Raw genomic sequence first — 25214 nt, forward strand, 5'->3', positions numbered from 1 at the left:
TGTGTCCTGTAATGCAATAAAGGCTAATACTTCAGAAATAATTGTGCAGTTTTGGTGTAGCTCTGTAATAGCTTGTATGTGGTCCCTCTGCACTCAGTTTATTTTCTAGGCCCTCTTAAATTATATCTGATGATTAGAACAATTCTTTCATTTGACATGTGAACTCAGCAGACACTAGAAAGAAAGAAACAGCCCGGTGCAGAAATGCTTATAATCTAATTGAACAGTGTGTGTGTGTCAAATACACTAAATATTGACAAAGTGATACATGTTTCCTGAGATGAAAAAAGTTTATATACAGTAATAGTGTGCTACATATTTCCTTTTAACAATGCCCTTGTTTTTCATGCTCCTTACATGGAGGCAAGACTGTGCTTAAACAATGACATCTGTTTGAACACCTCATGAACTCATGAACTTGGGACATTGGGGGTACAGTGCAGGTTCAGAGAAATGATCTGGTGGAGAAGGTGAAAGACAACCAGCTCCCTGTAAGACAAGTTGTGACAATAAACCTTTTACAGCAAAGACAATTCATGTAGCTGCTTCAGTTTCAGCATCCTGGTATTAATCATGCTGGGTCACATGCATACTGTCATGACTTACTGGGACACATGAAAATTGAAATTTCTGCTGTGGAAAAAAAGGCCTATGAAGCATTCAAGTATTTTTGGGAAAGAATGTTTATGTTGCTACACTTTCTCTGGCTAAATAAAGGTTTGGAAAATCAAACAGCAACCATAATTCTGCCATTTTGAAGCATAACATTCACTTTCCCCGACATGTCCAGTGGTTAATAAGCTAAATAATATTACACATGAGGCTAGAGCACTTCTCTTCTTCATGTCAGCAGACTCAGAACCAGCCATACCCACCCTCTGTTTGGGAATTTCTGAATTGGTCTGGGCCTACAGAGCATTTACAGTTTGACACAATGGCCACAAGATGGCAGTGTGCTCTAATGATCCTCACACCTAATAATGCACTGTATGAAGAGGACTTGAGGTTGAATATTTTATTTCCACTAAACAGATATAAAAGCAGTTCTATTCTGACATATCAGTGACCTTTTTACATTTGGCTGATCTAACTTACAGACTAATTAAATTTGATATTTATAGTAGAGCTAGGGGTGTTTGCCAAGGCAGCTGTTTCTTTTTATAAGCCTCTTAACTTCATCTGTTCCATTACCATTTGTGACATGTTTGAAAACCATGTTTATTCCAGACACTACAGTAATACAATGCCTTTAACAAATGTTGCAGTATTGCTACAAAGATCAGCTTCTAAAATAACCTACAGCCTAGTGGACATAAAAAAATTAGAGAATGATTAAACAGGCCACGGTATAAGTCAATAAATAAATCAAATTAATAAATAAAAAACTAATAGATTTTCTGTTTAAATCTTATTTCAGTCCACAATAAAACAGCAGATCCAGTCTGTAACTTACTTTTAGATATTCTTTCAGCTGAATGACTAAGAATCATCATGCGCAAACATCAAATTTAAATTTTATTAATTAATTGTTGTCTATTTAACTCTGTGGATCCCTGCTGAAACACTATACACCCTCCCTCTTTGGCCAGAGTCACCGCACATGATGATACAGTGGGATTTGCGTTGAAGCCACAGTGGGCAGGCAGCAGCGCTCTGCGGCTGATTCCTGGTTTATAAAACCATGATTGGACAGAGTAAGTCACGTTGTCCGTGAAGCTGTCAGTCTGATGCCGCACCATTGTTCCCTGAGCAGCCGGAAGGGGTGCTTGTGAAAACACAGTCGTGTGCGTCAATTGTGCCGGTTAATCCCGTACTCTTCGGGAATCCGGTACCGGTTTTAAAGGTCTCACATCGGTTGAGGATTTCCACAAAGGAGTTTCACCGTGACACGGTTTAGGGAAGAACTGTGAAGTCCATTAAGAGAGGGGCGTCATTGACTGGTTGGATACTGATGATAGTAACGAAATGAATGGTGAGTATGACCAATCTAAGGTGATAGGCCTTTATTTTAACTCATGCACATTGGTCAGATGGAAAAATACAGGCCTGTTATATTTGTTTTTTGTTTGTCTTTTCTCTGTTGTGTTAAGTGCTTGGACATTTTATGTGTTTGCCTTGTGTTTTGTTTCCTCAGTATGTTGGGACACATCCCTTCCATGGTCCAACTCTTCTCGGCATCACACCTCAGTAGTCACTGTTTCGTACATCTGCTACAACTATATGGTCATTGAAATTTTCAGAATTTAAGTAATACTTCAAGACCAAGTTTTCTTTGTTCCACACAAACCACTGACCATTTTATTGCTCATACACCTTGTGCACAAAAGGTGTATGTATGATAATATGTATGATATGATATAGACAACAGCGCAGGGAACATGCATGTTAGAGCTCCTGTTCCTTTGTGTATTATTTTTGAGGGCACATGTGTGTCATACAGGCTGCTGTACTAGATGCCAGTTGACTGGTCTATGGCCAACTGGCTGAGAGCCTCTCATGCAGACCGCTGGGAGAAGAGAGTCTGGTTCCCTGCAGAGCCTCCTGCAGAACAGGCAGATGACCCCCCCTCCCAACCCCTACAAGTCATGAAAGCAGAGTGGCTCATAAAGAGGTTTAGATAAGACTCTGTCAATCATCTGTATGTCAGTGCTGAAATTTCAGAGTTTCCTTGACAAAACATCTGTATTGCTGTTGTGATGACAACATGCATTACAAAATAATGGCTTTGCGTGCATCTGTGGCACCTTGTATCAGCTGGTACAACAAACACATCATGAAGCAGAATTTCTTAAAGCCACCTTTTGCGTGATCTCTTGTGACTCCAGAAATACAAGATGTTGTCATGCTCCCAGTTACTATAACATAAATAAATATCATTTATATTTCTCTATTCTTCACAGAACGGAGGTGGGTTGCTGCGGTGTAATACATATTGCTAAAGGTAAGACCACATTTTCTACTCGCTGTCTGAAACATACTACTATCAGCTTACACATCTGTTGCTACACTGCCACAAAGACCCTCTGATAACAAGATATGATATGATATTGATGCAGACAACAGTTTTTAGTCAATACAGACTGCTGCTCTATTCTCACTAGACCATACTAGAGAGATGCCTCTGATGTCACAATGATGAAAAGAGGACATATTCTCTCTAGAGTATGTTGTATTATATACTTGATATTTTTTTTATTTCTGTCTGTAAATCAACCACCAGTGCTAAAGAAATTGTGAAAATCACAGGCCTCAACCTGACCAGACAGATTAGTTTTTTAAATACTCTGTATGAAGATATGTAGATGTAATATGTTTACATTAATTCTAGTTAAAAGATACAACTGTGTTCTTCTGTGAACTGTCTGTTTTTTGCACATCAGACTTGAACATGGCAAAATAATTATCCTTGGCTGCCGTCTTCATTGTTCCTCTTCCAGCCTCTTTTGTCAGGGAAAAAGGCAGCACCAACAGTCCACTGCTGTGCACCAGCATGTACTCAAACATGTGACCATGCACGCACAAATCATACAACCATTTCCATCTTTGTGATTGAGATCTGAAAGGTGAGGGTGGTGTGGGCGATGCGTTTGGGGAACGGGGCCTCTCTTCTTGTGACTGTGTATTTTAACTCCTCAATCCATCTGTTTCCTCAATCTATCATCACCCAGTCCTCAGAGGAGCAGAATTTAATTAGTACATGTGGCACTGAGTTAAAGGACACTGAAACATTAAGTAGATGTATTTACTTGTGAAAAGCTGCATCATTATGCTGGCTTATTTAAGTGATTCAGCCATGCTGCTATTACATACTGTAGCACAGATGGCTAAGGCTTGATAAAAGTGAATGTAGTCCATTAAAGATTTGCAGGAAAGGTGTTATGGCTTAACAGTGCTAAGAAGTAGTCTCTCTGCAGGAGTTTGGTGTGGGTGAACTGTCTGGATGCAAAGGTTCACATGGATGGCTAAATCAATCTTGTTTTCTTCTTTTGTGGAAACAACAATGAATTCCTGGCTTGAAGCTTGACATGGAGGTTCAGGCAGATTTTACTGAGTCGGGTTAACTGCCTTTTAAAAATATATAGAATTTGTGAATATCCCAAAATGTCAGTATAATGCACTGAATATTGCAGGAAGCCATTGCTCCTTCCCTCCCCAAAAGCCTACAACAACCCATGTAAAATAACAAACCTTAGGAGTTATATTGCACGAAAGAAAGGAATTACTCATACACAGAAATAATATTGATACAGCTCATTCACAATTTAAGGGCACTATTAGACACTCCTATTTTTATCCCAGTTTCCATGGAGAAATACAATTAGGATTAAACACCAGGTTAACCAGCAAGTAAAGGAAACAGCATTGTATATTTCTGTATACCAGGCAGATGGACTGTCTTCTCGATCAGTTATACTCAGTTTACCCTCTGGAAAATAGCATTTGGCACTGTCAGTAATTCTACATTCCACGTTCCAAATTTAACATGGTTTTCATGTACTGTCACTGTACATGTTTTAATTGACGCTTCTCTTCCCCAACACCAAATTCAGATCACAGCATCAATGAATCACATGACAGTCCCACTAATATCAACCTTTTATATCACTGAGCAGCTTTGTGTGTTTCAGCAGGGGTCATGGTTCCAATTTAGGGGCTTTTGATGTGACTCTTTTTGTGTCTTTGGTTCCTTCCTGCCTGAGTTCTGGGCTTTCACAGATCAGGATTGTGCTCTCTTGAAATGTTGCCATGACACCTATTTGGAGTCCTTTGTCTGTTGCCAGTTAATGAAGTGTCAAGAAAAAAAAGACATATTTTTCAGTCCTAATGAATTTTATTTGTCAGTGCAAGGTAAGCCACGACATGAATGCTTTATACAGGCGATATGAGTACTGTCATCAAAATTAAATGATTCTGTAATTTGTTTTATCTGCCAGTATTGTAAGATAAGTACAGATTATGAATTTAAATTTTAATTTCGCTGTTAGTTCTCTGATTCAGGGATACTTCTGATGCCACTGCATTGATACACAAATAACTACTGGTTTAAACTAAAGAAAACCCTTAGAATTTCAGATCAAAGCAGTAGAGACAATGTAGGTTATGTATATTTTGTTTATAGAATTATGCAGCCTGGGAATGTAATAGTTTATAAGATAAACTTAATTTGGAAACACTGCCTCCATATTGGTCATTCAAAAACCACATTCATAAAACCTGTCATGAGGAATATAATTGTTTGAATAGTTAAGGTAACTGTTCTCTTCCTCTCAGCTACAATTTTGTTGTGCTATATAGTATGTAGGCTTTTTAAAGGCACTGAAAACCTATTTTCTTTGTAAGCTTCTTCCCATTAGTGGCAGGGTCCAATGTAAATAACACATTTGTCTACCATCAGTCAGATTTGTTTCAAACTTAAAGTTTGATTGTTGATTGTGTGGTAATTTGATGTCATCAAGATGCTTTTGTTAATTTTTCTAGTATTTTACAACCAGATATTGTGTTGACAGAAAGTTTAGGCAAACAGTTTTGAATGTGAGAGCACAATTTTGCATGTCTGTATATCAGGCAGGGACTTGTGACCAAAATCTTAGATAATAAATATTGTGCAGTAGAGATAAGTATACAGATGTTCTGATTTTTTAAAATATTAGGACAGTTTATCCAAACGTCTGACTGTTATTAAAATCTCTTATGAGCTTGTCTAATCAACAAAAAGCCATGTAAAAAAACAAGAATACCATAGTTGCTCCTCATAAAGTCATTAATAACTGCACCTAAACACCATTGTTCACAACATCACATTATTCTAAATTAGAAGTCAAAAATAAATACTAGTTTTTAGTGTATATTTACATTGTTGTCAAATCTCCCACGCATATTATTTCTCATATTTACAATCTTGGTTAATCATCTCATCGATTTTCACATACAGGTATTTCATTTTTAATTAAATGTCTCACATTCAGACTTAAACAGGGCTTTTGTCAGAATCAAGGTAACATATTAACACTTCAGTGGAATCCTAACCAACATAACACCTTGAATGATGCTTTTTACATTAGGTATGTATCCTTGTATCCTTAACATTTGCATTGAGTTTTCACAAGAAGTATTTTGTGTCACTTTGGTTTTTCTGCTGCTCTAATTCACCACGTGCTGCAATCACATGCAGAGCTGGCCTACTTCGTGAATTTTCTCAGATAACAGTGCGAATGTTTTGCATATAAAAAATGATTCAAGATCTCAACATGATACTGGCTATATATAAATGATAAGGCTTGTCTGCAGAATATGAACCCCACATCCCACAGCTTTCCCAGCCTGTGTGAGAGATGAAAGCAGCCCTGTCTCTATGAAATGTTTTGGCAGCTCTGTTTCTGCCAGCAAACTGGCTTTTGCGAACTTTCAGGTGGCATGGGAAAATACAGTCATAAATAAAATATAGAGCCATGAATAATTTAGGTGAGCATTGTGATTGACAAGAGGGTGAGAATACCTGATTATGCCTCTGCACTGTGTGACTTGAATTGCAGCAAATCAAAACATTAGTCTGAATGCAGGTATGCTGGTATTTGTCTGCGATGTTTGTATTTTGATCACTGCTTGTAACAACAAAGACAGCTGAGATGGTGGATGAAATGTCTTCTGAAAGATTGTGCTTCAGTTTAAGAATGTAACTGTGTTTCATTAAAACACTGCTCATGCTGTTTGTTGTGAAAGATTTCAAAAAGAAACTGAAAAACAGAATCATGTCAGGAGTCAAATGAGTTCACAAGCTCTCAACAAGTTCTTGCCAGAATATTCTCATTCAAGTTATTTACCACAATACAGTAGTGCTCTGTTCACTAATAATAATGGCGGTTATCTCCAACTCTTAATGCTTTCAAAGGATGTTACAATAAAATGGATACAGATAGATAAGTATTATTGGAGCTGTGGTCACCCTTTGCTCTGGACCCATGTGGTTAATAAGGAGTTGTGCTTCCTCTATTGTTCTGTGAGGAGGAAGAACAGATCAATGATTCCCAGCACTCGGCTGTGCTGTAGCTGCAGGATGGAGGCTGCAGCAGGCTTCACCAGGCTGCGGCTCCTCCGTGTGCTGAGTGCTGAGCAGTGGGCTACACTCCCTCCCCCCTTCTGCTCTCTCTCTCTCTCTCCCTCTCTCTCTCTTCCTCTGTCTCTCTCTCTCCTACTCCCCCTCTTTTATGTGTGTGGAGCAGATCTGTCTGCAGCCTCAGGCAAGTGCAAGTTAACAAATGTACAGAGCGCATGTGAAGTCTAATTTGCATAAATCTGTAGATGTCGCTACATTTTCCTTAAATGGATTCCTTTGTGTTTAATTGGGGAATGTTTTTTCCCTGTGCACATGTAATTCTTTCAAAGCTGATGGAGAATGAAGTTGACTGTATTTGACAATTAATATTATTTATTTGCATAATTTGCCCATCTGACCTTTATTGCAGTACAATGGAAAAACAGCCTAAGCAAATGTTTATTGTCACTGTCTCTGAACAAATTGTCAGGTGGTTTTCTCACTGCCCTGTACCCAACTAGAGTAATGACAGGCCAGCTGCAAACTGTACATAGGTAAATGAATTTCAGGTACAACACTTTGTAGCTAAATTACAGCAATTCCACTTGATTTTTAAAAAATAACCAGATGATCTAAGAGTGTTTTCTGCTGCTTCCTTTTTGTATTGCACAATTTCTTTCTGTTAGCTTTTCATAAACAAGCTATTACCCTTTGATTTTGGCCATCTAACATTAATTTATTTTTGCTATGTGGTCCCTATATTTTCTCCAAGGACGTGATGCATTATTGTGTTATTCCTGAACACGATGATAGCACATACAGGTTAAGGCAGATGCCCCCTGACCTCTTGCAAAACACATCATACTGTGGCCTTTTCATGTTTAATTTAGGAATGTGTCTCACCCCCTCGACAAAACAGTGTCAATGAATATGTGAGCAGTGTGTGTTCTCTTGGTGGCAGGGATCCTCCACTGACATCATCTGTAGCTGTATAATCATCCAGGCCACAGCCTCTCCTCAGGGGAGTCCAGCTGAGACCTTGGCTCTCTCTTTCTCTCTTTCTGTCTATCTATTTATCTCCCCCTTTCTCTCTTTCTCTCTCTGCCTGGCTTTCTCTCTCTCTTTCAAGGTTACTGTTTATGGCTGAGTGTGACACCAGTGATGGATGAGTCCGAACGCAGGCTCAGACTGGCTGCATGGCCTGGGATCTTTTGTGGTCTCAGGGTTTCTCTTTGCTCTCTGATCCCATCAGTTGGTTCCACTGGAATGCACCCTCGGTCACTCAGACAAAGTCTACTGCCATGAAAAAATGTTTCTCATATTAAAAAAAAAGAAAGAAAAAGAAAGAATTAATAAAAAAGATCTGCCAAGCCATCTGGGATGTATAAATGTGTTTCTTCGTCACTGTGGAAACACTAGTAGTCTGTGATGCAGCCAGCCATATTGAATAGCATAGGCATTTGGCAGGCACAGATACAGAACAGGGAGGCAAATTTGCCTACAATCTATATCAAACCCCTGTCCCCCTACACATACACATTTGGCAGTGGCGCAAAGATGCTCTGATGGTCCTCCTGGATGAACTGTATCCAAAAAATTATATTTATATGCAAATAATCAGTGTATACACATGTAAACAATTAGTAATTTCTATTCACCTGCAACATTTGATATCAAAGCAAATAGTATGTGGAGGGCATTTAACCCTGACATTGACCATATTGGATTTCAGTGTTGCTATTTGTGATATTTAAAGCTATAATAAGCAGTTTTTGACCACCAGGGGGCAGAAAAAATGCAACAAAAAAAAAAAATCAGAAGCACAGCTGTTGCACACTGTCACTAATCGAGTAGTTTCAGTTAATATGTTAAAAATATTTTGCTTAGTTGCACAACCTGCAGATACAGAACAACATAGCATCTCACTTAAGTCATAACTCAGGAACGGAAGGGGAGATTGTGACCATATTCCCTGCAACTTGCCTGGTTGGCAGAGGCATATATCCGCGAGCCAGTAGTCAGCAGTTGTAGTGCAAACACATTCCACCAAAATGCATTTGATCTTACCATGACGGCCCTTTCTATTTCTGGAACCACAGATTTTAGTGCAGTGAGGATACATTGATTGTAAACAAACATGGATCTGTTTCCTTATTGGACTTCTCTCCTGTGTCTCGAGTGACCTGTTGAAAATATTTATCACAGAGTGTGGCTTCCCCATGAACACCTCTACCCAACAAAGGTCTGCCTGTACACTGCCCCTTCACATACTGTTGATGTGTAACTTCTGGTTGATCCTGACATTGTCCTTGTACCACTTTCTCTAATATCTAGGAGCTTGTATGCGGATGAGAGTGCTGTATTTGCTTTAACATGACTCAGACATTCCACCAACTTAGCCAGTCTGCCTGAGCTGGTGTTTGATGATGGTGGTAGAAATCCAGTCAATATTTGTTCCTTCTTGCACACTAACATTTGTGGAAATGTGTCCCAGTTGATGACCATGATTTTCAGGAGGCATCTCTGGTATTAAGTTTGTGAGACCCTAACATGTTGGTACTGCAAGTGGTCAAGGCCTCTGTACCACACACGAGAGGAGGCAACTGAGTTTGGCAAAGGCCAGCAAGCATATCTGATGTAATGTTGTCTTTCTGTGTCAGTACCAACTTCGGAGGAGAGACAAACTACCTGTCTCTGCAAAATGCACAATGGGTGCACTACAAAACTTTCTTTGAATAATATAGGATGGCATTATGATCTGTATACTGCCACTCAATTATACAGCTAACAGAGACCTGATGGAGACGTTCAATCTTGGTCTTGAACCTATATAGGCTGAAGAACATGCCATCTGATCTGCATGGTATTTGAATATACTGTGAGATGGCTGTGTTGAGATGGATAATGGCTGTGATTAAGGTGATAAACTGGGTGGATGCAATGACTCATTCTTGGTTCACTCCAGTCTTTACCATAAAAGGTTGTGATTCATGGCCACTGCTGCTAAACAGTTGTTGATATGCTGTCATGAATGGTTCAGAGTCAGATTTCCAGTGAGAAATTTGAGTAAACATGATTTTTACATTTTATATTTTGGGTCAACATGTGAACACCGTCCGAAGGTCCTGTGTTATGTAAAGGACCCTGTAAATAGCTATTGCAGGAAAGTTTTCAATAAGCAAGAGATCTTATGGGATTTTAATCCCAAATCCCCATTGTTCCTGTTCTAACAAACAGAACACAAATAAACTGTAATTTGTATTCTTTGCACCATTTTACAAAAAAATGTTTACAGTCTGCTCTGAGAATAAGGTTAATATAAGCACTCCTCTATTTTCATATCTGTGTAAAACAATAGTACTGTCGTGGAGATGTCATTAAAACATATTCATAATTTACCTTTCATCTGTTACAGTGGGAATTGTGCTGTTTTTTTGCATATGACCTCAATCACTGTATGGCTACATAAATAATATTAGATTCACTCTAAACCTTTTCTCTTTTTTTTCTTTTTGTCTGCTGTGTGTTAATTTCATTGAAATAAGAAAGCCTCTTCAAAGTCAAAACAAATATAGGTCACCATCACTGGTGAAATGGTATAACAAATGCTATCTCTCCAGCTTACATTTTGCATTTTTATGTAATAGGGAAGCACATATGTGATGTGTGATGCTCATGGATGAATCATTAAAGGAATGCAGATGAGGCTGTCTAATAACACATTTCAGCAAAGGTACTGGAAAAGTGAGCTGACTATATATATTGTATGAAATGTATTATTGTCGCACACTCTCCTTACTTTTAAGGTTTTGACAATTAAATTGTAATTAGTATTTGGACGATCAAATGCATTTTTATTGTTATTAAAAGCAAATAGCAAAATTTCAGGTCAGGTTCTTTTTTATCTAACCAAGTAGAGAATGGCAAACACTAGCCAAACACAGATACAGTATCAAGATATGAAATGCACTCTAATTGGCACCACCCTTATTAGAGCAGTTCTTCATTCACTGTGTTTATTCATTGTTTCTGACACTGTCATCAAAGACTTGTAAGCAGAAAACCCTTGTAACAGAATCATTCCATGTCTCTTATAAGGCATATATTTAACACCCTATTCATGGGTTAATTTCAATTTGAAGAAAACCAGGTATCTGTTAATGCCCACTCACTTCTGTTATACAAATTTGAATACAGATGTTATTTATGTTAAGACAGAGATGCTACTTATAGCATTGCTTTACTCCCTTGTATTGCATTTTTCATATAAAACTAACCTGCCGGATTGTATTAGATTGAACAGGTGTTTCTGTTATTGTGTTGTCCCTGAGGGCATAGTGCGTGTATCTTGTTGCTGCTGCAGTTGTGTTATTATGCTTGCTTGTTCTTTGGTCTTTCTGATTCAGCCATAATAGCCAGCTGTATTCTTTGAGTGCTCAGCAGAGTCTGTCAGAGTACAATCAGTGTACTTTCACTGGCATCCAATGTGCAAATTGCACATTGAGATGCACATCTGAGAAAAGCCGTTTCAATGGCCAAAGTCCCCACACTACAGCTATTATTACGACTGCTAAATTTATCATTGTAGCATAAAAATGTTTAATTAAAATGCAGCTCAGAATGCCTGACAGTATTCTAACATCATTACCAACTCAGTGAAATAATGAAACAAAGAACAAGAAAGAAGCATTTTCCTTTATTAAATACTATACAGGGAGAATTCTGTTTGCTTTAAAAGAGCTGGAATCTGTGATGATCTTTAAAGGCACATCACCAACTGAATTTATTGCTGCTTTCTAATGTGTCTTACTGTGGCTCGATGATGTTATATGAACACAAGAGAGAGGCGGTGTGAGCAGTGTTAGGAAGAGACAACGGGGGAAGGAGGAGTGCAGTAGGAGGTTCAGTGAGGACACTGGAAAGGATGCAGAACATTGCAGGGCTGATTGACATGAAACAACACAAATCATTTCACATAAAATTGTTGAGAATGCAAATGTGAGATTTTGAGTGAATACTTTGTAGCAGTGTCACTAAATGACTGTTTTCCATCATACATCTGTCCCACATTTTGTAACATTTTCCAGGATAGAAAATAGTATTCCTTCTTGTCCTATGTTTGTGCTCGGAAATTGCCATTTGTTTGTAATAACTGTAATACTGTGCTGGCTGTAAAAAGCCTCTAGGCTTTAAGGTTTCCTGTAATAGGAAGTTCAGGACCTTTTTATGTTGACATATGGTCCAATTGAGTGCAAGAATGATATCATGGCTCTTTGACTGCACAAACTGAGGTCCCACTAACTCTTCGGCACAACTTCCTGGCGTAGGAAGTGTTGGGAGTTCATGTACTACAGTTGACAAATCGTGTTTCCTGAGGGTGAGGTAGTCTATGTTGGTATTTACTTGTCAAATTCAAAGTCAAGTTGGTATTTGTTCAAATTCTCTGTGTAACTTTTTTGCACAAAGCTACTTTACAACTGTGTAATTGCCACCTTTGTTAACATTTGTACATGAACAATGTGTAATGTTAGATCCTGGATTTTTTTCCCATTTTTAGAAGTCATCAAGGCATTTATTTTGTAGTTTTATGCTCTCTTGATGGTTCTGTTGTGTTTTTCTTGGCATCAGATGTTTCCCCTTTTTCCTTTTCTTTGCCCCACTCTCTCTCTCCTTGCTCTATCTCACTCCACCCCCTCCCCTTTACTATTCCCCTCTGAGTCCCCTCCTCTCTGTATCTCTGTTTTACCCCCCTCCACCTCTTTTCCCACTGCCCTGCCTGCCCTGCATCTCCCATATGCACCCCCCCCCCCATCCATTTCTCCAACATTCATTCTGTCTTTCTCCCTGTTTCTGATCCCCCACCCCACCCCCTCCACACACACACACCTCTGCCTCCTCCTCCCCCTTTCCGCCCCCCTCCCCTCCCCAGCTCATGATGGTAAAAATATCTGCAGACAGCAGGAGCAGAGGCACGCCTGACTCTCTCTCTCTCTCTCTCTCTCTCTCTCTCTCTCTCTCTCTCTCTCAGACATCCCACCCATGTGATCTCACAGGCTGCCTCTGCTCTGCTCCACTCTACTCCAGTCAGGCTCCTGCCTTTCAGCCGGCTGCAGCTAATGAGCCTTTGTGTGGCCAAAGAGAGAGGGAGAGAGAGGGAGAGAGAGAGAGAGAGAGAGAGAGAGAGAGAGAGAGAGAGAGAGAGGAACACAGTCATAGAGAGGGAGTTAAAGTGAGAATGACTGTCATCTTGCAACAATAAAGCATATGGTACAGACAGTGCAGTCAGAGCTGGAAGATTACAAGTCTCCCTCACACTCCTGCACCCTTTTTTCTCATGCCCGTGGAGCTCAGGGGTCGCTGCAAGTCAGTGGACTGAACCAAATGGGAACCTCTTCATTCATTATGTTTCACCTTTTTTGAATTGCCACATTTATGATTGTGTGGCTGTGCTGCTGTGAGAAGAGGTGAAAAGAGGGACAGTCTGCCAGTGGATACAGGTCAGTTGTTCCTGTGAGGGCTAGCACACACTCACTCACACACATACATACACACACACACACACACACACACAGAAGTGTAATGTGGTCTTTGGAGGACTGATGTGTCATGACTTGCTCCAGATGCCATAGGCTTGTTGTCATCACTTAGGACGAATGTTTGGAGCCTTGTGTTGTCACATCGTTTTATTATGACTGTGGGAATCTTGTGAATGACAAGGGGAAAAAAATAATTATATTCAGAGTGCAAGTGTGCTACAGCGCTGTGAGCACTGTTGATGAAGGACAAGAGTTGGTTTCCACAGTTGATGTGTGTGCACAGAGAGGCAAACACAGGGAGGGGCTTTCCAAGCTGGCTTTTGCTGCATTATTTTCTCTAGGATATTTTCCCTCGTACCATAGTGTATGCTGCCCAGCCACGATTAGTGGTAAGGCAACAGTGAAGACAAAGAGCTGTTTGAGAGGAGCAGCAATCTCTGTTTTTTATTTTTGCCATGATGAAAAAGGTTCACCCTAGAATACCCTAGGTGCTGTGGCTCATGATGTCATACAAGCCCAGTTTCAGGATTTTAACTTTCAACTCCTGCTGTCATCACAAATGCAAATGAACTAGTAATGCATTAATCTGAGAGAGAAACTGTGGTAAATGTATAAACAGTCATTTACTTAGACATGCTTTTACCATGACATGCCCTAATACAGAGTTTGTAACACTGGAAGCAGTGTCATATGGAAAAGCAGTAGTTGTGAGAGTACATTAGAATCTCCATGGAAACCACTTTTGGTATCAAAGAGCAGTGCAGCATCAGCTGAGGGCTAAGCATATGAATAGGTTTCCAACAATGGTATCTAATCAGGACCCTTGCTAGGAAATGGACTAAAATTGCACAGGCCATTTCTGCTGGAAATTTCCATTCTTGTTTGGCAACAAATGAAGTGGATTGCAAATTACATTGGTTTCTAGACTGTGATATGAGATTAGCATCTTATGTTCATTAAGATTTGAATCTCAGAGACTAATTTAATATATTTCAGAACTAGTTCATTAGTTAATGTCATTATGTCTTGTCATAATCACTCAGCAGAGAAAGAGGATTGGTGGTTTCTTGTCAGCCAGCTCAGTTACTGGCTTTACAGAATCTAAGATGATTTCAGTCAGATATTGCCTCCAAGTTAGTATCAGTTCTTTCTGAAATGAAATTTCAGTGCAGTTATCCAGACTGGCTCCTCTATCCTCCACTTTCTCCCAGATGGAGGATGCCTCGCATTCCTTAGTTGTAGGTAGAGTTGTTGACTCTGGAGGTTCTCCAAATGCTGGCTGTGCCATGTCACTGCGCTGAACAAGCACGGCCTCCTGGGAACAATGACCCCTCTTGCTGCCAGCGCTAGTCCTCTCTGGTGTTGCACCTCTTTCTCTCAGGCAACATGTCTCTCAGACAACATTTGCATCTGTAATGACTCAATAGTAGAGCCCAGATGAAACACTGAGGCTGTCTGTGAATGGAACTCCCCCACAAGCTGCTCTGGCAGATAGACAGAGGGGGACTGGGTGAAGATGCATGCTGTCTTTACCGGTTCCAGTTTCCAAGAGCGAAGGCAGTGAGGGGAAAAGCTGCCAGTCATAGCAATCCTTGCTGTGCTACAGCAGCAGTGTTGTTAGTGGGTTTATTTTAAAACGTGATGTGACGCTCCAGCTGCTGCTATTAAAAACAGGGAACACAAAGCCCTGCAATTGAATACATTAAAGGACTACATTTTCAATAATGTCTGATATTATGAGTAGTGATTAACATTAAACAAGTCCTGCAATGTAACAACTCATTAAGCCCTTCAGAATGACAGCAGGATAATTTTAAAAGGGGAAAAGCAGGGATCAAAATAATATTACAGTTACTGTGCAGAAATTATTATAACCAGTTGCAGTGTAGTAGTGATTCGTTTTAGTGTATTTGATGAGCTTGCTCTTGTTTATTCACCTAATTGCATCATCAGTCAGAGCAAGTTAATGGCCCCTCTCAATTGACACTGAAGTGGTCTGTAACACTTTTGTTACAACAGCCTCTTTATTAAGTGCTAAGTGCAACCTCAAATATTTAGCTGAACCTACAAAGAAAGATTCTGATTTCCTCCTCAGGAACTGTGCATTATACAGTTATGCCTGATTGAACTGTAGAACTACCACTGCAAATGATATTATTATGGTACTTTTCAGTGATAAAAGGTCTGCAGCAGGGTAATATTTATTGGTTCATTTTGGCTATTACTTTTACACTGCTTTATGAGACATGATTATTGACAGCATTTGTAGCAGATTATGAGGCAAATCATAGCCTGTCACTGTATAGATTTTCTCTGCTCTGTGGTGGCTGTAGCTGCTTTTTCTTTTTTTCTGTAGCAGGCATCTGACCTAATAGAAGCTTGTTACAGACATATAAGATGTCACAAATCACACTGTCAACATCAGCTTCAGTTATTCCTTGTCTAGCGCTGAGTGATGTGAGATATATGTATACATCGCTCACTTCAGTCGCTACATGGAAATGCATGCATTTGTGTATAAAAGAATTCATACATTTTAAGTCAGTGGATGTTTAATACATTTTATTTTCTTTCTAGGTGTAGAAAATGCATAACATTGTGCATAATATAGATCGTGCATAATTTTAAACTGACTGGTAGCAGTGCAAGACAAGTTGGTCCAGTCTCTTTTTTTCTCAAGCCTCTCAATCAAAGACAGCTGTATGATCTTCCTGTAAGGTAGACGTAGTATGTAATTAGCAGCTTTCTCCTTCAATCTCAGCTCCTTTGTGCCAAGGTGATCAATCGCTCAGGGAACGCCTGGGAGCTGGGATAGCGGCAGGAGAGATTGTGTGTGTGTGAAGGGAGAGAGGAGGGGTAGTCTGGGTCTCACTGCTAATTGAGTGTGCTGAGGATTATGAAGGCCCTAAACTGGATATTAAATAATGTGTGGCCCCTCTGCTGTCTTTCGGTTTCAGGTGCAGATGCGGCGGGCCATGAGTGGAATACTGAAGAGGAAATTTGAGGAGGTGGAAGCCTCCTCCTCCCCGTGCTCTTCCTTGCGGGAGTCTGATGATGAGGTCTCCTGCAGTGAGAGTGGGGATAGCAGTGACAGTGTCAACCCTTCTGCCTCAGGCCCATTCACCCGTGAGTGCCTCTGTCTTTTAAATTAATGCACCACACTCAGTGTTGCTAACGTGTGCTTTTGATGGTAAGATTAATGTCATCTTGAGCAAAATAAAGCTAAAGCACTGAAAGGGATTTTTAATCAAGGTGGGAATGAACACTCAGAACCAGCCTGATTTTGTAGCTCACAATAAATGCAGGATGGAGGACATGGAAAACAAATCTGCATGTCTGTTGATAAGGGAGTGTAATATGAATTTACAGTTGGAGGAGGAGAGATGCAAAGAGTCCAGTATTGTAATAAAGGAGAAGGATACACAGGCAGGCGCCCTCATTAGGAACGGCATCAGTGTACAAACTCAGCCAGATGAATGAGCTGATGTAGTCTCAAGCTGTGTGTGTAACACTGCCAGTACTGTACATGTAAATGAACCATTCTCCAAGAATGGCATAGCAGCTAAACACAAAAACACAGTAGTAATTAATTATCTGCCTATTTAAATCATATTTTTGATAAAATATCCAATTTTTTAGGGAGTGGGGTTGCTGCCATGTTTTACGTCCAACCAATAGTTTGAAACAAAAAAAAACATGCACTTTCCCCGGAAGTGTCTCAGGCAATTATGAAAAGTGTGGCAGACTGATTTACTTAAGAACTGATTAATTGTTTCTTCTGTATTTAATAGAGGCTAGATGTAATTTAATTGTAATTTAATGTCTAAGAATTGAGTGAACTAGATTACACAGTTGTAGTTTATTAATCCTTTGGGGGTCTGTCAAAGCATTCAGACACTTGCTTCTCAATAATGGGTTTCTTAAAGAATAAAAGAAAGGTGTCATGTTTGGACAACATGTATGTGTTTGTGTGTATTTTATCCAAGTAAGCAAAAACTAGTTTTTGTATTTAATTAAAAGACAATGTCAAAACAAAACTTGTGTTTTGAGGATGCAGGGTTTTTTTTGTCCATGTAAATGACATGCAGATGGGTGTCTTTAAGCCTCCTTCCTGTAAGGAGGAGGGGTAGAGACATAAGTAGGGTGCTGCGTCCCTTAGAGGCTGATCCTGGTCTCTGTGTCAGATGCAGCTGCTGGTAGTTGGGAGGGTGACAAGGTCAGCTAACAGCGACAAAGGAGCCATGCACTATGTGCTCCATTTAAGTGACATGTATGTACAGTGATTGACTGTCTTGGCAGTGAAATGAAACAATTAAGTCCTTGGTGATTTTACTATACATCCATTGCTGTGGTGTTAAAGAGAGGTAGGGAAAACATCTGTAATATGTTTGTTTAATTAGAGCATCTACAGCATTTAAAGGGTATAGGAACACTTGCTGATTATAGCTTTCAAAACTGTGAAAAATACCTTTTGTTTTTTTTCTTATAAGCTTTAATATAGCCATTGTCAAAAAAAAGCAGATTATGTAGACCATAACATCTGCTAACTGGTTTGACACCTAAAACAAGCTGATACCTGTTTTGCATTTCTTTTTGTAGATAATGAAACATGGCTCTGCTCTGTACACCTCAGTCTGACAGCTCTACATCTGTAATGAAATGCATTGTCCCTCTTGCGTGAGGTGGAGAGCTGTTAGAACCAGATGGTTTCTATTTGTCCTGTCTGTCTAATACGGGGCAAATGCTGGGAACACGGCTTCTGTGAACCAGCATTCTTCATCTCTGGGCCAGGCAGGGGATTATTTATGCTCCACCGTTGCCCTCCTCTCTGCCCCTCCCTCTTGTAGAGCTCTCCTTAAAAAGACACACTGAGGACTTACATGCCAAGCGGAAGGACAGAGATGTGATGAAATCCCTCCTTACAAAGCTGTGCTGAGTTCAAGATGTGGAGAAGCATGTTGTAAAGATGGCACAAAAGAATTCCTCATATTTCAGGCATTTAAAGACAATATTCTCAGCATGGGTCACAAATTATCAATAAGAATGTCACTTATCTTAACAGAATTTACATTGTTATAAAACTGTTCTACCACAATAGAAAGACAAAACAGCTGTGCTGAAAGTGTTCTGGACGCAATGATCTGCAGTGTGGAGCTTGTTCATATCATATGGGATTAATGAATTGTGAAAAGCAGTTTAGGACCAAAATGACAACTTTATTTCATATAACAGTTTATAACACTCTTTGCCATTTTCCTTTGCAGCTGACTCAATATTGAAGAGAGAGAAGCGCCTGCGGACAAGAAGGGTGCATTTCGAGAATGTGACAGTGTACTACTTCAGCCGGCGACAGGGCTTCACCAGCGTGCCCAGCCAGGGAGGCAGCACGCTGGGCATGTCCAACAGGCACAGCTGGGTCAGGCAGTACTCCCTGGGTGAATTTGCCCTGGAGCAGGAGAGGATCCACAGAGATATGCTCAGAGACCACCTGAAGGAGGAGAAACTCAACTCAATCAGGCTCAAGGTAAATAGTTTGCAGTGTGTATCTGAACTAAATCATTCTTGAAAGTCTTTCTGTACAAAGGATTTTATGCGATTTAAGCATTATTCAGAAGATATCAGTATAAAATATATTGTATGTAAAGAATCAGAGAGGACTTTGGTCTGAAAGACTTGAATCCTTTTTATCTTTAGGGTTAGGCTTAGTACTTTGATAAATGACTTGGATGTGATTCCTTCTTGTTTCCAGCTGACTAAGAATGGCACAGTGGAGTCTGAAGAGGCCAACACGCTTACAGCAGAGGACATTTCTGACGACGACATCGATCTAGACAACACAGAGGTAGATGAGTACTTCTTCCTGCAACCGCTTACCACTAAAAAGCGCCGGGCACTGCTGCGCTCCTCTGGGGTGAAGAAGATTGACGTGGAAGAGAAACATGAACTGCGGGCCATCCGGATGTCCAGAGAGGACTGCGGCTGTGATTGCAGAGTTTTCTGTGACCCGGAGACCTGTGCCTGCAGCATTGCAGGGATCAAGTGCCAGGTAAATCCCATGACACGCATATTTTCAGTCAGTGTTCTGTTTATTTTTCTTGTAAATAGCAAAACATACTGTAAATTTAAAGAATAGGTGCAGATGACTTTATTTAGTTGTTTTTGTATCTAAATTACATCTTTATCACACTACATAGGTCATCTGCTCAAAATAAAAATGAAGAGCATAGTAAATATTATGTTTTCCTTAGGTGGACCGTATGTCATTTCCATGTGGCTGCACAAAAGAGGGCTGCAGCAATTCATCTGGGAGAGTGGAGTTTAATCCCATCCGTGTTCGGACCCATTTCTTGCACACTATAATGAAGCTTGAACTGGAGAAGAGTCGTGAGCAACAGCAGGCATCCCCCACCAGCGGTTACCGTAGTGAAACTGTCGACCTGGGGAGCGGAAACCCTCTTGTTCAGCCTCAGCACAGGTTGGAATACTCTCTGTCGGATGCTGTTCCACAAACAACCACCATGCACCTGCCGAACGCAGACGAGATGGAGGAGCCACTAGAAGACGAGGAGGACGATGAAGAAGATGAGGAGGATGAGGAAAATGAAGAAGATGAGGAAGATGAGGAGGATAGTAGCAGCGTTTGCAGTGGACTGTCTGACTCCAGCACACAGAGCTTAGCTAACAGCGACTCTGAGGATGAGGAGGAGGACGAGGACGAGGATGAAGAGAAGTCGGAGAACTTTGAGGACAACATGACAACCCCATCACTGTCTCACACCGAGGTGGTCCCTTTATCTTCTGTGCTGTGTTACAGTGATGGTTCTGTGGCACAAGATAACCACATGAATGGAAATACTTATTTAATGAACTCCTCCTCAGCTGAGTACTATCAGCTGGGGAGCTCCAGTGCCATAACCAATGGCCAAACCAGCCAAGCCAGTGAACCCTACGGGGAAGCCTTAGCATTCCAAGATCCAGTCAGCACAACCAATTGCAGCATGGCCCAAGGACCATTCAGCATCACTGCTGAGCAGTACACAGACTACTCTAATCGGGCTGAAGAACAATACACAGCTAATCACCATTTCACTCTGACCAATGGTGCTCCAGCCGCCCCCTTGACCTGCTACACGCCTGATCAGGAGAAGAAGGTGTTGTCCAAAGCGCCGTTTGTGGAGCAGCCTGAAAATCAGAACCAGACACAGTTCCAAAACTACCTGAACAATAACACCCAGAGTTCCTACAGCAGTCACAGCTCATGTATGACAGCTGAACAGCCACAGCAAGAGTCCAGTGTCAATAGACATTCTGACCTGACCTTACTAGCAAACAATACTAAGAACCTCCCTTTACCAGACCATTGCCCTGAGGTCACAGCCGTTTAGTGGGCCACACCCTCTTAAGTGTTCTTTCATTAATGCGTCTTTACTTGAGCCTGACCAAGTGGTATTTTAAGGGAACATAATCATGGCCTTTTTTGAATTATCTGACCTTAAATTTCAAAGCAATTTACAGCACCATAGTACATTTTCATCTGTAACTATAAAGCCATAGGTTCATGATGGAAATGGTTTCAAGGAACTGTTCACTCCTGAAGGATTGTCCACTGCAGTGTGTTCTTAACTGCAAAATGGAGAGATCAAAAACACATCAAAACATCAATTATGTCCTGCTGTGCAATGCATCATGTAATTTCAGATGTAAAGTTCTAGTTTTAAGCAGATATTGTACTGTAGATGGAACTTTTCTATGTCTACTGTATGTGTCAAATGTGCAAAAAAAAAAGGTTTACTGTCAGTTTATTTATTGTTTCTGAATTATGTGTATACTTATATATTGTAAATGTTTTGATAACAATGCGCATGCTGTTTTGGGAATCTCAGTGACATTTAGGGAAAAAAATTGCCATTGTTTTATATAAAAAATGTGTTGTATACATAATGTACATTTCTCTTCTTCTTTTTGTCACTATTATATGCTTTTCTATGGTTTTGAAAAGCATGAAAAGGCCTGAATTCTCATTTGTATGTTTGGAATACAATATCAATTGCATAAAATGTCAGACATGTCAAAATCAATTCATAGCCTTTTGCACTGGGTCCAGTGGCATGCAGTTGGTTTTAACTGATAAATACTTGAATGGTATAACACTATGGCCCTTCACATGTTTTTTCCCCCACTGATCACTCTTAGAATATCATGATTAGCAAATGTCACTACAAATGAAGATTTATTCTTTGAAGCATTTCACTGATACAGGGATATAAATAAAGTAGCACTTTGACATATCTCCAAAAGTATGAGAAGCTCTATGATTCATCATAGGCAACAGAGCACTATCTTTATCATTAAATTAGCAGGGGCTTCATTTGAAATGCAACAGCAACCAGTCCTGTAGACAAAATATTAACCCCAAAATAATCTGCCAGTATTTCAGAAATAAACTGGTTATGAGATTTCTGCTTTTGAACACTGTATAAGCTATATTCCAGTGTCTAATAACAAAAAGATGTTTATTTATGTGGATCCAGTAGTGATGTTGATTTGTTCTAATGAAATGTGCAATAGTTTGAAGATTCTTAACAGGCTTTCTCTTTTGGAGAAAATTGTCAGCAAAGTAGATTGACATTGCTTTTAACTGACTTGTCTTTTTGACCGATTTGGAGCACCATTGGATTCATGAAAGATGTGCCACATTTTTAACAATTGTATATGCGGGGCACAAATGTTCAAGGTTGACAATCAAAGCGTAAAATCAGACATATCTCAAATGAGTAATTAACATCTACAAAATATGACTCCTGTGTCTTATGAGCCATTGAAAATGAGAGCCAATTATGAACAAAATTGCTTACCAAAAATATGTAAATAATCTTTTACCACATCTTTATAAAATTACAAAAACAAAATTGAAGTGACTGCTCTACAATGTGGGGACTGCAATAATTTAGTGGATAGTACTACTATAATATGTCGCTGAAGTTATATACCTTGAGCTCTTTGCTCCTGCATGAATACAGATATTTGTCCCTCTCTCAATCTTGCAAATATCTGCCCTTTCTTTATAAGCTCAAGGGTTCATACTGAATTTTTAGTGATCCTGTGTGACTGCTGAGCTGGGACATTTCATGCCATCTCAGTGGTACAAGAAGTGTGCAGACTGCTTTTAGGCAATCACTGGCATCAACATGGCCTATTAGTACAGATTAATTGTGCCAAAGCATACAGTGTGTGAAGGCTAGATACAATGACACAACATCCAGTTAAGAATCCTGTGTTTGATTTTATTTTCCAGTATTTATTATGAATGAAATATTGAAATGTGTATTTATTGTGGTTTACTAAAAGTCTGTATTGAGATTGCTTCACTTAAATTGTCTTTTGTTTCATGCTGGTTGTGAGTTGTAAAGCTTCATGTGCCTGATTAATTTAATTCTGTTTTATATTCTGTGAAATGCATACGTTTTGCACAAAAATGGTACAAATTTTTTCAATGTGTTTAGTTTTTCAAGTGTAGATAGAGCCACCTTCATTTTCATTTGTTTCATTTTTAACATAATTTTGAGATACATTCAATTAAAATTGCTCTTTTGATCTTAATCGCTCCTGATGTATATGGAGTTACTTTCCTATCTTTATTCAAGAGCGTGGTCTTTCAGTTTGAGAGCATTATTTCTGGTCAGGTGACCTTCTGGGGGGAGCGCAGAGAGGCGGAGAAAGGAAGTCCGTAAACCGATTTAAACCAAGTTTGAAGCGCGCCCCGGTTTTTCTGTAAAGTGAGCAAACGTCATTACTGAAGAGGACTTGATGCAAAAAACAAACTCTGGAGCTGTTTTTTTGTCGAACACGAGTGAGTCTGGACGCCGAACACACCTGCGGCACGAAGGTAAGGCAAACGGTTAGCGGCTAGCATTAGCATTAACATTATCGGCTAGCATTAGCATTAGCATCTTTTAATCCTATTTTCATTCGTTTATATCACGTGGGTAAGACTGTGTTTTTGTTTCTGTAACTGAAACGTGTGTCTTTGTAGCTTTGTGGTAGTAACCTGTCCCCAGCTATCCACTGATCCCCTGTTGTGTATACTATTGATTAGAAAGCTGTTTGTGGTGACTTGAGACTTTATTGAGCTCAGTTTTGTGTTAAGTACAAGCTTGAAAACTAGATTTTAACCCTCTGAAGTCTAGGCTATTTTTGTCAGTGTACTTGTGCCTCGGACCTCTTACTATTTAAAGAACTGTATAAATAAGTAGTAAAAATACTGCAAGATACAAGCAAGTAAGTGATATCATTTTTTCAGCATAACCTGGGCTATTTGAATATGTAAGTTTCTATAATGCCACATGACATTATAAGTAATTCTAAGACCATAAACCTAAAAGAAAAAATAAAACGGAACTAAAATTTGTACAATTTTTTCAACAGAAGAAAACTATGTGCAAGTGTCTGGTGTCTAAATTCATGTAGCCCAAGATCTCAAGTAACAAAGAAAAGAAAAATGAAGTCTCTAGTGCACACACAGGCAGAGATATTTACATTTTTATCTATGCGTCCACTTGTTTTTTTCACGTGGGCCATTCTGCCCCATTGATTCTGACCAGGATCAGGCAGAGAGCTACATCACGCACACACTGCACTCCCAGGGCACAAAACTGTTCAAAATATGGCCACCACTGTCTCCAAAACCTCTTTTATTCAAAATCTAAAAACTCCCTCAGTTTCCCCTGGGTGGTTTTCGCGGCAGAGCTGCACTTTGGAGGACTGATCAGCTGCTTTTCAGATTACTATCTTGGCACATTATTTTACCTCTGAAGTGTGAAGCCATGCTAAATTAGATCTCTAAATGCTTAGGACACAGCATAAACGTAGTAAATCATGTCTGTAAATCGGGGGTCCGCCATATTGCGACTCTCATTGGATCAGCTGTTTTTGCCGCTCAACAACACAGCTGATGATTGGTTTACACAGTCATTATGGCTGCCATGAATCTCATTAATCAAAACACAGTTAAAAATAATTTTGATGATAAATAATGCATAAATAAAGACGCAAAACACAGATTTATTGACTTATTTTGTTTCAAAATGACACCAGATCCCATGATGGATTACAAAGCCCCTAGAAAGAGTAGAATTGCAAACAAGGGCTTGTTGTAAAGGCAAAATAGAGTAGAGCATGGCTGTTTTTAAACTATCTGTGCATTTGTGTAGTAAAGTTTCTACACAAATGCGTTACAGAAATATTAATGAAAGCATCAGACGAGTACTTTTCCAGTCGCAGGCGACTGGAGAGACTTCAGAGGCTCTGTGCTTCTCCACAAGTTTCTCCTCAGGAGTAGGTCACAATGTATGAACTGAGATTACTGTTAGAAATTATTATAATAAAACTATTTTAAAATTTGCTTTTCTCTCTGAGATCAATAATGTCATACAGTAGTAACATAATTAATTTATTCACCTCAAAGTGTGTTTGTCAAGGTTCTAGTGTAAAGTTTTCAGTGTTGTATTATTCTACACTCTTCAGGTTTTTCATGTGCTGCACTTGTGTTTCCCAGGTTTACTCTATCTGAAAACATTTGTTGATGAGCTGAATTATTAACATTAGTAACAGAGTCATTGTTTAAATCCTTTGTATTTAATGAGTTT

The 25214-nt window shown here is 39.6% G+C and overlaps 1 protein-coding gene across 2 annotated transcripts; it reads left to right on the plus strand.

Moving 5' to 3' along the window:
• The first annotated feature begins 1696 nt into the window (after positions 1–1696).
• On the plus strand, positions 1697–23169 carry csrnp3 (cysteine-serine-rich nuclear protein 3). 2 transcript variants are annotated; one of them, XM_018684814.2, is made up of 6 exons: positions 1697–1972; positions 2901–2941; positions 16527–16695; positions 18834–19093; positions 19319–19615; positions 19818–23169. In XM_018684814.2, the coding sequence occupies exons 3-6, from the start codon at positions 16533–16535 to the stop codon at positions 20952–20954; spliced, it is 1857 nt and encodes a 618-aa protein (XP_018540330.1). In that variant the 5' UTR covers positions 1697–1972; positions 2901–2941; positions 16527–16532; the 3' UTR covers positions 20955–23169. The 2 variants fall into 2 exon arrangements, with proteins under 2 accessions (XP_018540330.1, XP_018540331.1); XM_018684815.2 differs by lacking the exons at positions 1697–1972; positions 2901–2941 and adding an exon at positions 13098–13530.
• The last annotated feature ends 2045 nt before the right edge of the window (positions 23170–25214 follow it).

The sequence above is a fragment of the Lates calcarifer genome, linkage group LG1, assembly GCF_001640805.2.
Source record: "Lates calcarifer isolate ASB-BC8 linkage group LG1, TLL_Latcal_v3, whole genome shotgun sequence".
Classification (NCBI taxonomy): domain Eukaryota; kingdom Metazoa; phylum Chordata; class Actinopteri; family Centropomidae; genus Lates; species Lates calcarifer.